Source organism: Apis florea, unplaced genomic scaffold, assembly GCF_048593485.1.
Source record: "Apis florea isolate Af1SG1 unplaced genomic scaffold, ASM4859348v1 contig_3764_pilon, whole genome shotgun sequence".
Classification (NCBI taxonomy): domain Eukaryota; kingdom Metazoa; phylum Arthropoda; class Insecta; order Hymenoptera; family Apidae; genus Apis; species Apis florea.
In genome coordinates, this window is record NW_028256841.1 from 200,284 (window position 1) to 213,165 (window position 12,882).

The 12,882-nt window shown below is 45.0% G+C and overlaps 1 protein-coding gene across 2 annotated transcripts in view; it reads right to left on the reverse strand.

The window, feature by feature from the left end:
* Positions 1-3,161: 3,161 nt before the first annotated feature.
* LOC100864189 (uncharacterized) overlaps positions 3,162-12,882 on the reverse strand; it is a 38,310-nt gene continuing 28,589 nt past the window's right edge. For both annotated transcript variants that reach the window (XM_086915041.1, XM_031915064.2), the window contains exons 4-5: positions 6,059-6,203; positions 3,162-4,038 (exon numbers count right to left, since the gene is read on the reverse strand). In XM_086915041.1, coding sequence (XP_086771167.1) covers positions 3,859-4,038; positions 6,059-6,203 — 325 coding nt within the window. In that variant the 3' untranslated portion in view covers positions 3,162-3,858. The remainder of the gene's footprint in view (positions 4,039-6,058; positions 6,204-12,882) is intronic.

The window sequence follows — 12,882 nt, forward strand, 5'->3', positions numbered from 1 at the left end:
AATAATAACTAAATAATGAAAACATTATTATTGAATAAGAAGGGAGGAGGGCGAGGAGGGTGGAGACGAGAGTGTTTCGTCTTAACGCAAAAGGGAGGGGGCGGATAAAAATGATAACCGCAATTAATAGGGGGACAGGGTGAATTACGAACATAGGGAAAACATCGCGTTGCAACGCGTTGAAACAGGGCTTAATTACATAAATCCAAACAAATTAAATCAATGACTACCGATAATCACTCTATAATCATGATTTAAACAAAATCGTCATATAATATACATAACATAATAATAATAGTACTGATAATAATAATAATAATAATAATAATATAATATCAATAATAATAATAATAATAATAATAATAATAATAATTTCAATAATAATAGTGCACGTAATACCGATAATTATAGTGGTAGTAGTAAGGGTGAGAAAGTAATTAGGTTAACTTACAAGGGCTCGCTACCACTCGAGACGTATGTATATGTATAATTATAATAATAATCATTACACGGTAAATTATCTACATCACCATTTATATACCGGATGGGGGAGGGGAAAAAAAAGAAAACGTTCATATTATAAGAGAACACATATGTAAAACATCTGCAATGAATTCAAATCCCTACTTGCTTGTGTTCGTATGCGTGTACAACGTGATAATGTACAACGTGTGAAAACGGGTGTAACACATCGTACATAAAATGTCTGTATGCTGTGTCCGTGTGTATCTGTGTGTGTGTGTGTGTGTGTGTGTTGGAATGAGTACGCGCGCGAGTGTCGTGTGCAATAGGTCGGGTACAAGTGGAATAAGGGAGGCGTGGGTGTCTAACCCTCTGTCACACATTCCTTACGCAATTTTAATCGCGCCAACATCCGTCTTTCGTTTTTATATGCCTAATATATATACATATAATTTTATATAATTATACATATATATGTATATATTATACCTCAATTTCTCATATATATATATATTTATATATATGTATATATATATATATGTTTTTTTTTTCTTTAAATATAATCTACTTTATATAGTTATGCACCGGCGTGTGATTGTTCTTTTTTTTTTTCTTTTCTTCTTTTAGTGTTTAGTCTTTTCATCTTTTTCAATATATGTATATATATATATATATAAACATATATATATACATACACATCAATTTTTATCTCCCCACCTCTCCCTCCTTACTCGATGATCATAATAATTTGTCTTATCGATTCTTTTCCCAATTCTAAAAAATCTTTTCTAGACCTCGGCTCGTTTCCGTGAAATGATAAAAAAATCGCCGGTGCTCGGTTAAGTTCGTTTAAAATTATCTTATCGTGCGTTCGTTCTCCCCTCCCTGTTGTCGTCCCTGTTACTCGTACTCCTGTCACTGCGACTAGCCTAAACCTCGTTTATTATAATTCTATCAATTAATCAGTTATAATCATAAAAACATCTCTACGTAATTTTTTCTTTTTCTTCTTTTTTTCTTATTTTTTTTTTTCCTTTTCTTTTCTTCTTCTTCCTCCTCTTCTTATCACGCGCGAATACGAATTTCTTCAACGCGTGTTTGCACCGTGTTTTCCTTTTCGTTTCGAATGCAACGCGGTCTCTCTCCGTTACGATCTCCTCGTTTTCGTTCCCCTGTCGGCGAGCGAATTTCGAAAGCCGAGAGAAAATACAACGACAGAGAATTATTATTATTATTGTTATTTTTTCTTTTTTTGTTGCTAAGCTAAATCGACGTCCGCTTCGCGATCATCGTCGCCGGGTTCCGCGATTTCCAGCGTCACGCTCGGCCGAGTTTCATGGAATTTTTCACGAAGCTTTCGCCGCTAGGAATGTTCACCGTCGGATGTGATTTCGAATTTTTCATCGTTGAATAGAACCAAATATATGTCCGAGATTTCGAACGCGTTCTTCGATATGGTGCTAAGATAAAAGAGAAGAGAAATATGTGTATGCATACAACTTAAGAGAAAAGGATTTATATCCTCTTCGATCGACCCGTGATCGCACGTTGATGACGTACGTTGCACAGGTAATGCGTACAGGTAATAATCGTATTGTTGTAATTTTTGCTTACGAGATAATGTGAAAAAAGAAATGAAACTTCCATTCAAGAGAAAACGGGTTTCGGGTTTCGTTCCCGTCGATTCGGTACGAACCGCCATTCTAGGATACTCTTGTTCTTGAAACAACAAAATCATCCAGGCTCACCCTCGAGCCTGTGACTGTGTTGTTGTGTTGCAGTAGATCGCGCGATAGAATACATGATATCGCCACCGAGACGACGTTTCAAAGGAGGGTGGTGCGCTCGATCGAATCGCGAGGTACGCTTTTTCTTTTTCTTTTCTTTTTTTTTTTTTGAGAATGAAAAATGAAGGGGGAAAAAAAAGGGAAAGAAAAAAAAAAAAAAAAAGAAAAGACCGCGACGAGGTACACACACACAGTGTTCGACGAATGCCGAGTGAAACTGGCCATCGTTGTTCCGTTGGTTAGAAACGGCTCGAAACGAAGGGCGAAAACGGGACGCCGAGTCCGTTCCGAGTCGTTCCCCTGGAAGATCCACGAGAAGGGTTCCTCTTCTGCCTCTCAACTGAGGGAAGCTGCGGAGGATCCGTCCAGCGGATCTCTCATACGCCCCACCATATTACACACACGTGTTATATCGATAATAATAATTATCAATCGGTTCCCACTCTTCTAGAAACATGGACAAAATATATATATATATATAATAATATATCGTATAGTATAGGCACACCTCGTCGTTTCGTTTCGCTCGAACGAAAGCCACCCCCTCGTCCGTCGTCGCGGGATTAATTATTATTATTATTATATACGCTCCCTATTATAATGCTCCCCCCCCAAATACTCGGAGAAAACGAGTATATATATATATATGTATATATATACTCGTATATGCCACTTAAAAATTAGGCGATATTTCAATCGGTGAACTCGTGTACGCAACAAAACAATATTAGCTCGGGTATAGCTGTGTGTTAATATTTAATATTTGTGTCGTGTGTAAAATTCCTTGCCGTTCGTTGACCACGCTTTCGTCCTCGTTTCTTCTCTCTCTTCTTCTTCTTCTTCTTCTTCTTCTTCTTCTTCTTCTTCCGCTTCCTCTCTTCCAAAGACTTGGTGTCGTCTCGATGTGTCGTCGGGCGTGTCGTCCACGGGGCGGGGATAGGGTGGACAGTTCGTGGCCTCGCTAGTAACTCGAGATCCCGATCGAGAATTCCGATCGGTTTTATTATTAATAAAGGCACGAAGCTATTTTTGTTTTTTTTTTTTTTTTTTTTAAATAATTATCCACCCATCCCGCTTGGTGGACAGTTGTCTCGTGATTAGGTCACAGCCTGATCCTTCGTCGGCACTCCTCATCGTTCCATTTGATGATCGATGCCTCCGTACGTCGCGTGTTCGTGTCGTTTCTCGTTCCTCCCTTGAACTACGCTGTGTGTGTGTGTGTGATCCTCCCTCTTCTCTGATCTCCCTAACTCTCTCTCGGTTGTCTCTCTCTCTCTCTCTCTCTCTCTCTCTCCCTCTCTTTCTCTCTCATTGTTTCTCTCTCTCTCTCTCTTTCTCTCTCTCTCTCTCTCTCCCCCTCTCACATTCTCTCTCACGCTCGTTCTGCGATATGTTAGTTTAAGGATACCTGAACGCGCTTTACGCGAAGGACGTGTACCTCCTGGCGGATGCGATCCTTCTTCGCTGACCGTTCCTTCATTCGCTATCGTTATCGTTATTATTACTTTTTCTTTTTTTTTCCTTCTCGGTTTCTTGGTTATTACCGGGAGCCGACGAGCGCTGATGAGCCCGCGCACCACGAAGAGCAAGAGCCACGCGACCTCCTGATTTAACCGAGCTGCTGCAGGAAGTTCGGGGTCTTGAAGTACTCCGGCACCGGGTCGTCCAGCCTCGAGATCACTTTGTAGATGGACTTTTTCCAGCTCTGCTCGGTGTCCTTGCCACCTTGGATCGCCTTGAAAAATTCTTTTAACGTTTGCTCGACGACGTACCTGAAGTTGCTCGGCACCTGTAAATCCCATCCAACATTGTCAATTCTTCGATCCCTTCCTATTAGATTATTCGTCTGTCTATCTATCTATTATCGCCAATAATTTCAAATGTATTCGGTATCGGTGGAAAATGTTGCATCACAACGGATTCGTGTGTAAACCGAATGTCTCTTACCGAGCGAAAATTCGAATATTCGTGAGAAGAAGTTAAAAATTCTTCGGTCGGATAATAATTTGAAAAACCGCTCGGATAATAGAGGAAACGATGCCGTTGAAATCGCTTTTCGTTTTATCCCGATATCTCGACCCGTTTCCGAGATATAACGGTTCAAAGTTTTCCTTGTAACGCTTGAGACGCGGCGAGGATAATGAATGGAGCCGCGACCTACATTTTTCTCTAGGAATCGCCGCGTACTACGTTTTTTCTAGGAATCGCGTCTGGCGCTTGTCTGCCGTTCGAGACAGGTCAGCGAAGCGAGGCGCGAGCGAGAGTTCCGAGTAGGACGACAAGGACGAGGATGGTAAACGATTAAAAATTATCCTTCTCTTTACACGAGGATATCTCGGGAACCGGAAGTCGTATCGGGATAATTCAAAAAGCGTTTTAAAGGGGAAGATTCCGCGCTTCCAACCATCTCCGCTCGATCGAACGAAACTCGTTAACTTCGAAGTTACAACGGTTTAAAGTTTTCCCAATTTTAATACCGAGCTTGATCGAATTTTACGACAAGTTACGTGGACGGATACGTTTACCTATGAAGAAATATCCTTCACAACGATCCCTATATTGATATATCGGAGGACTTTGAATCGATTTTAAAGGTTCTTCTGATTCGAAACTAACTTTTATTATCATATATCTATACATGTCACAATATATACATATATATATATATATATATTTACGTAAGAACACGCGAATCTAATCGTTCTCTAATTATAGAACGCGAATATAAATTACGCGCAAGCGCGTGAATTAGATTAATCCTGTCAAGGGATCAATCGTTTGAGCTAATGAGAAAAAAATCCGCGAGAGTGGGAGCGAAAGGAAGAGAAAAACAAAAAAAAAAAAAAGAGAAGGGAAAAGATAATTTCTCGCCGCTCATTACGGTTCACCGAAGGAGTTCACCCGCGTATCCGAAGTATTAAAGCGATGTTACGCGCGTGTATCGCTTAACGAGCGGCCGTGCCAAGAGTTACCACTTATAATTAGTACGTTTGGGTTATTAACGAACACGAGTAATTAATTACGCGTCAAGCGGGCGGCAATTGTGACCCGGGCCCGTAAGAATGGAGACTCCAGGTTTCACCAGGAGACTCGTTAAATAATATTAAATAGCTGCTTTACGTGTGCACCCGTCGAGCGCCACCGCCGCCGCCGCCGCCGCCACCGCCGCCGCCGCTGCAAATACAATCAACGGTCGTTACGCCGTGGCGAAAGTAAATTGCGCCCCACAATGGGAAAGTAAGAGACGTACGAGTGATTTGCAACACGCGCTGTTACTCCACGGATACGGATATACACAAACCAACTGGAATTCGTTTAAAAGCGTTCCGCGAGATGAGAAAGGCGAGGTAAACGGTGGCGCGGTCATGGCCGACCGCCGAATAATTGCGCTGTCTCCGACTCCCGGCCAATTTTCTCGCCCCCATCGAAATTTCCACTCTGACAGCTCGATTCCGGAAAACGGCACGTCACGGAAATTTGATTCATTGGCGAATCATGGGGCGCGCAGGTGGTTGGACGACCGTTTCTTCATTGCTCTTCTTTACGACAACGGATCTCTCGGTATCTTTTCGTTGTGAAATTGAGAATATCGGGGGGAGGGGAGGAAAGGATAGGTGTTTCTCTTGAAATAATTTTGCGAGATTTAACGCGTAAAGTTGAGGTTCGGATTGAGATCGGGATGTAGATGAGAAACTATGTAGGGTAATAAGAAAAGATGCTTAAAAGAGTTCTTGATAAGCGCTCCGTGAATGGAAATTGTAACGTTTAATTATATTAATATTTCTTGTGCATCTTCAAGATCAATTTACCTCAATGTGGTTGTTTCTGTTGTAATGAAGGTTGAGAACTCGATAGATTTCCGAGTCGCCTCCAACTCGTAGGTCATCTGCGTTCTTCACACCTTCCGAAACAGCTTGCCTCGCGTATTTCTCCATTTGGATGTAGTAGAACTCCCTGAAAAAGTAACGATAAATTAATCATCGATATTATTATTAATTTTCGCCGATAATTTTAGAATCGATCTTGAAATTTGAAAATTTGATACGTAAAACAAATAACGGGCTGAATGTTATAATTTTTTTAAATCCTTAAATTATATATAATAAAAATCGTTAAAATTCTTTTCAATCCGGGAGTACTTTGATCTTTTTCGATCCACAATTTGTCATCAAAAAGTTATTAAAACTAGACGATCGAAAATTAAACGTTACTTCCTGAAAAACATCATTTACAACATAATAATAAACATCGTCCTCTCCACCATCTTTATTTAATCCAACGAAGACACATCCTCGTGATGATTCGTTTCGAGAAGGAGGGGGAGTTTAAAACATATTTTCTTCGAAAGCGTATGGCGGGCGCCATGTTGATTCTCGCGTAACGTAGAATGCTAATGCACTACCGATAATTAATTAAGGGGGGTCGATACTGAAAGTGGTCTGACGCAGAAGCGGCAGAAGAAGATGAAGAAGGAAGAAGGGCAGGGAGAGAGAGAGGGGGAGAGTGAGAAAGAGAGAGAGAGAGAGTCGCAAAGAGGTGTGTACAACTCCTCGTCGGCTGGCAAGCGACGCGGTTCAAAGAGACTATTAAGAACGTGTTACACTGTATCGTCCAAGAAGACCTCGACACCCTCGCAGAGGCAACCGCCGACGTTTACAGACAAGCATGAACGAGTGCGGGCGTGTACTTACAAACGCCGCGGGATCGCGCGATACACGCGCTGGTTTTTTCTCTCCTTTTCTCGCAAAGGAGGAGGAGGAGGAGGAGGAGGAAAGAAAAAAAAAAAAAGAGAAGGAAAAAAATAAAATTGTGCTCCCGACGCGAAGTTTGCCGTTTTACGTTCATTAATTAACGCAGTTAAACAAGCACAAGTCACTAATTGGCGGGTAATTTGTATAGTAATAGTGACCCAAGCTTTCGCGCGGAGAAACCGTGAAGGGGCGGCAGGCACCAAGGGGTGGCTTCGCTTCGATGGATCTCACCGAAAACTCGGGAAAGGAAACGGTTTACGACGCCGACACAGAGCCAGCCACTTTGAACCGACGTCTTTTGTGTCTTCGCTCCGCCATTGATTAAGAAAATAATTATTTTTCTCAATTGGACAAGGCTCCGGACGTTAGTTTCTTCGAGAAGGATGAATGAAAGTGCGATGGTAAGACGATTATGGTCATACAAGCCTTTGATACTTTTATCGTGTCATACTCCCCTTCCGGATATCTCCAAGGAAAAGTTTGTTTTAATTATTCCGGATAGAAGAACTAACGGGCAGATGTTTGATCGAAAATGTTTCAAAGGAACGCAAGTTTTTAACCGTAGACCGTTAATAAAGTAAATGTCAGGGTATCGCGCCGGTTGAATTCTGAAAATAGAGCATCTCAACATTTGTTTATACGGGCGAATTTTCATTAAACTGTTGCAACAGCCTCGTTTTAAAAATATATCGTTATTAACGATTTATCTCAACACGTTATACCGTCATTGTATTTTTTCCTCTTCTTTCTTTCATTCGCTTTCGTTCGCTCCTTCCACTCTACGTTTGGTTCGTAAAAACGGAGCGATATCGGGAACCGTCGCGACGGACAAGAGAAAATAAAAAGAAAAAGAGGGATGGATGGTGAAAGACGTCGATGACGAATAAGAAAGCCGGTCTTCTCGCATTCTTCGGTGCCACGAGCGAACAAGTCGAGCGAGGAAAACGCGGGAATGACTTGACGCGACGAGGTGGGAGGAAGGGCGGGTTGCTACTTGCTCGGATATTTTTCCATTCTTTTCCCGATCTTTTTCTCTCCGAGGTCCCTATCCTCCTCACCCTTGGCGAACGTACACAGAGAGGTGGAAGAGTATCCTAGAGTAGCAGGCCAGGAATGGCAGCGAGAATGGCAGTCAGGTTGATCTTACACTTTGGATCCCGAGGGGATGCAAAGAAGTACGGTTGAGCGGGAAAGCAACGAGCGGGTAGTGCTACTGCGGCTTGTATAACTCGAGATCCCTGAATGCTCGACAATGTGAAGCAACCGGTTCAAACCTTCGGGTCTTGGTCTTCGCTCGGTGCCGCTGGGAGCAATTTTTAAGATTGCTTCCGCCTGGCGGGATCGTGCACGGCTCATGGAGCACGGAGGATCGACCGTTTCCATATCCGTCGTTTCTAGGAATAAAATTCCGTTAAGCGGTGTTTTCATCCCTCTCCCTCTCCGAAGATGAGTTAGCTTCCATCCTTTGTCCACCAAGAGGCAACCAATTCATCCAAGTCGCGGTGGTATACAATTACATTTGTTTGAACAACGAAAAGATTTCTTTCGCGAGATTTTTTTCCCCCCTCGATAACAAGCGCGCATTAACAACACCTCTCGATTCGAGTTAAGGGAGAGGGAAGGTTTTTTTTTTTTTTTTTTTTTTTAAGTAAGCTCAGCCATCGATAAGAACGAGCAACGAGCCGATGACACTTGAGATAACGAACAAGATCCACGGATCGAGATCTATCGAACGCGTTCGAATCAACGGAAGAAAACAATGGGATCCTTGGCGCGTCGCAGCCACGAGTAGCGGCAGTCCAGAAGAAAGGGCGAGTAGCAGCGGTAGCAGTGGAGGAGATGAGAAGTCAGGTGGCGGAGACCTGGCGAGAGAGCGCCTCTTCTCTCATTCGATCGCTCGAGATTGGCTCTCTCGCCAATTAAGACAATTTCGCGTGCTCTTATCAGTCAGCAGTCAGCCAGAGAAGGTTCGCGTGCACACGAGAGAGGAGAATTGAAAGAGGAGTGTGTGTCGTCTCTGCTGCAGAATCGTCATGTGTCCCGCTCCCCTTCTACGCCTCCTCCTCCTCCTCCTCCTCCTCCTCCTCCCTAACCCGCGTTCACTTTCTCCCTTCTCGCGGCCGCTCTCCCTTTCGCACGCCCTCACGTGTGCACGCGTCCTCCTCCTCTTCCTCCGTCTCTCCCTCCCTTCCTCGCTCGCTCTTCCCATCTCGTGGCTCCGTCACTCTATTTCAACCGACTCCTTGAACCGACGTCACCAACACCCACCCATCGGGGTGGTGGGGGGAGAGCCACCCCCGGACTTCAGGCCTCTCCGAGGTAACGTGTATGTGTCACCTGCGTCTATAATCCTTACTCAACCACCCATCAACCGCATTCAAGCTCGTCGGATCGCCGAGTATAGGTGGGATACGGCAGGCAGGCTGGGCTAGGTCTGGGCTTGGCGCCTCGACTCGCCTCGGTTTATGTACCTCTACGTAATACCGCGTGGTAGATACGGTATATATATCCGCGAAGTGCCTAATTAAAACAGACACCAGGAGACAGAGAGAAAACCAGGGACGAGAGACGAGGCTGGCCGCATAATAGGGTGTAAGGGCGCGAGGGAGACGGCGCTAGTTCCGTAGTCGGTTTGACAAAAAGCCCGAGTGCTAGAATTGCCACTCTTCGGCCACCAAGTGCACAGAGGAGAAGAGCAACGGTGAGCGAGAGAAGAAAGGAGAAGGAGCGAGAGAGAGAGAGAGAGAGAGAGAGAGAGAGAGAGCGGTGAAGATAGTGAGAGTAAGGGCTAGGAGGGTGAGCCGCGCAGTCATTCATTATAGTATTGTATAATTAGGATAATAATAAGCTCTTCAGGGGGCTCGGGTTTTCTTGCGCCCCGCGTTGCAACGACGGGGCGACGTAGAGAAAAAGAGAGAGAGAGAGAGAGGAAAAGAGCGTGATCCTCCTGGAGGGTGCTGATTATTAGCATCTAATTACGAGAGGTTGCCTTTGCGACCGAAAAAAAAAGAGAGAGAGAGAGAGAAATAATAAAAAGGGAGAGGGAGGCTAGGAAGGAGGCGAAGATGCGGGGTGTCTTGAGAGGAGGGCGTAATTAGCTCTCGCCGCGAACGGAAATCGTTACCTCGCGTTTTTCTCGCGATCCTTAGCCTCTCGCGAGTGTATAATATTCTCGAGGGAGGGTAAAAGTATCACGAAGTATCCTTATTTCTCGCGATTTGTTCGTCTTTAATCAACCATCTTCAATTGTAGATAGATAGACTTTGACGCGTATACGTCTCTCTCTCTCTCTCTCTCTCTCTCTTGCTCTCTTTTTATTTAACAGTGCATTTTCCTTCTCCTTTTTTTAAGTTTAACTTTTTTAATCTCTCTTTTCACGGACGTTTCGATTCATCCACGTGTTTTTGAATGAAACTCTTCCGCCCTTCGAGGATTCCTCGAGTCCTCGTAGCCGATCCTTTCGGGTTTCGTATCGAGTACAAAGGGGAACGGGGGTGTAGCGCGACAACCATATAAATTCGTCGATTCCTTTTTCGTCACGATGGTGGGTATTGTGGCGCAGGTAAGGCAACAATACGAGCTTTAGAGGCGCCGCGTATTGAAGCGTTTAATGGCAATGATGGTTGTCGACGTGACGCCTCCTTCTTCCATACCACGTGATCTTCATCGTCGCGGGTTGCTGTTTCGACGCGTTGCTTTTGTAAACGGATTCCACGCCGTATAGGCGAGAGGGCACTAATTAAAAGGGGGAACATCAGCACTTGGCTGTTTTTTTTCTCTCTCTCTTTTTTTTTTTTTTTTTTTTAATTTCGCGCCACTCTCTTTGGTCGATCCCAAGTGTCGAAACTTTCTTTCAACTCGACTCGATTCGTATTTTCTCCCTTCCTTCTTAACCTCGCGTTTCGAAACGCGTCGCGGTGTGACTTTCTTCCCGTTTCTCCTCCAAAGAAAACCTATTTGCATTCTGACTCGGCAAACAGGGGTGTAGGAAACAGAGGGGGCGTGGAAAAGCGCGACTCGAGAAATCGGCCGCGCGTTTCCAGACTGTAAAGTGACTCGGGGCGTAACGACGACTCGCGTCTTCTCGCCTTACACCCCTCCTCCTTTGCCCGCCTCTATTCAAAGATCTTCAATCGTGCTCCTTAAGCCAGCCAGCCGGCTCCCTTTTAACGGTTATGCCAAGTCGGCCGACCTTCGACAATGCTGAACACCTCGGCTCCCCAAGACCAGGGCTGACCCTTAAAGTCTCTCTCTCAACCCCTCGCGCGGCTTTCTTGCCAGAACTTTCCCACGAACGACTCTCTCTTTCTCGAAGGGGAGAAGACGCTTAAGGAACGGCCGACAATCCGCCAAGATTCGCAAAGTGTCGGCTGCGGCCTCGATCACCTTGGAACCTTTTTGTCCCCTCTTGTGAAACAGCTGTTCCACGGGTCGGGATCTGGCAAACTTTTGCATCCTTTAAATCTATCCATCTCGGGGTTGAATTTCACCGTTTATCCCATTTATGGTTTGGAGTGCCGATCATTTCGTTCGAGAGAGACGTAAATATATATATATATATTTGTTCGATTGGCGATTATTTTTGGAAATAAAATGGAATCCGCGTCGAATTTCACGATTTCTCGATACGATCGAGTGACGATAGAGCAACGTTTATAAATAACGCATATTAGAAATTACGTGTATTAACGAATGGTGAGAAAAAAAAAAGTGCTTCGCGATAAAGCTGGCACGATAAATGGCACGATTGAAACGCTCCTTTGAATTCAACTGAAACGATTAAAATACTAGTTTGAAACATTAACTAATGCGAACAGGGAGGGTAATAAAAATATTCCAACCGGCGAAACGCGGGCTTTTAAACATTCTGTAAACACTGTGAAAAGAGACGCACTGTTAAATAAGAGAGATTTTTTTTTTTTTTTTGCCTACTCTTGCAGCGCAGATCTTTGGGCCCCTATTCCGGGACAAACCGAGCCGGGTTTCACGCCACAAAGACGCTGAAAATTTCGTTCACTTAATCTTTACCCTCGCCCCAACTTCTAAACCGACTAACTGGTCTAAAAAAAACCAAAGTCCACCGGCACGCTCGAGGGGTGGATTTAACCGTCGGGGCACAAGGGGGGGGGGAGGGAGAGAGAGGGAGAGGGAGAACATTAGCCTCGCGTTTCCTTATTACCAGCGGCAGCCTCCTTTCACCTTATAATTATCATCGGGCAGAAACGGGTCCGTTTATAGAATACAGGCGCGTTCAGCACAATTAACAGGGAAACATCGTGGGCGACGTTGAACCCGGGGCCATTCATCCGCCATCACCGGGGATAAATTCAGCGCGTAGCCACCCCGCCGCTTTGTGGCGCTCGTGGCCGATGGCGGCTGGAAAAACCGCGTCTCGCGGACGGGTAGAAGAGGGAAGAAGAAGCTCGCAAAGAATTCGAGAGGAACGTCGTGCCACGCGCTTCACTTTATCCTCACGGGTAACGGGCACGAGGCGTGAAAGTGCATATAACGAGAGAGCATTAAGCGTCTGCGCGCTCCTGTTTACGTGTTTGCGCGCGCGTTACGCGTCGTATCGTCTCACGTCGCCGCGTGCAACACTTTCCACGGATGCGCCTCCTCTCTCTTTCTTCCTCTTTCTTGCGGCCAACAGATCGCGCGCGACGACGTTGTGTGCGCGTGTGAGCGCGCGGGTGTGCGTGGTGGGTGGCTCACGAGCGCGGATGGATGGGTGAGTACACGCGTTTGCCCGTCAGGGCGTAAGCGTCCATTCAGAGGGCGCGTTCAAAAAGGTGTCGCGCGGGGTCTTGATGCTGCACCCTCCTTAATTAGTAATTAACACTTTAACGCCATCTGTACTCTAGACTTGCGGCGGCAAACGACGA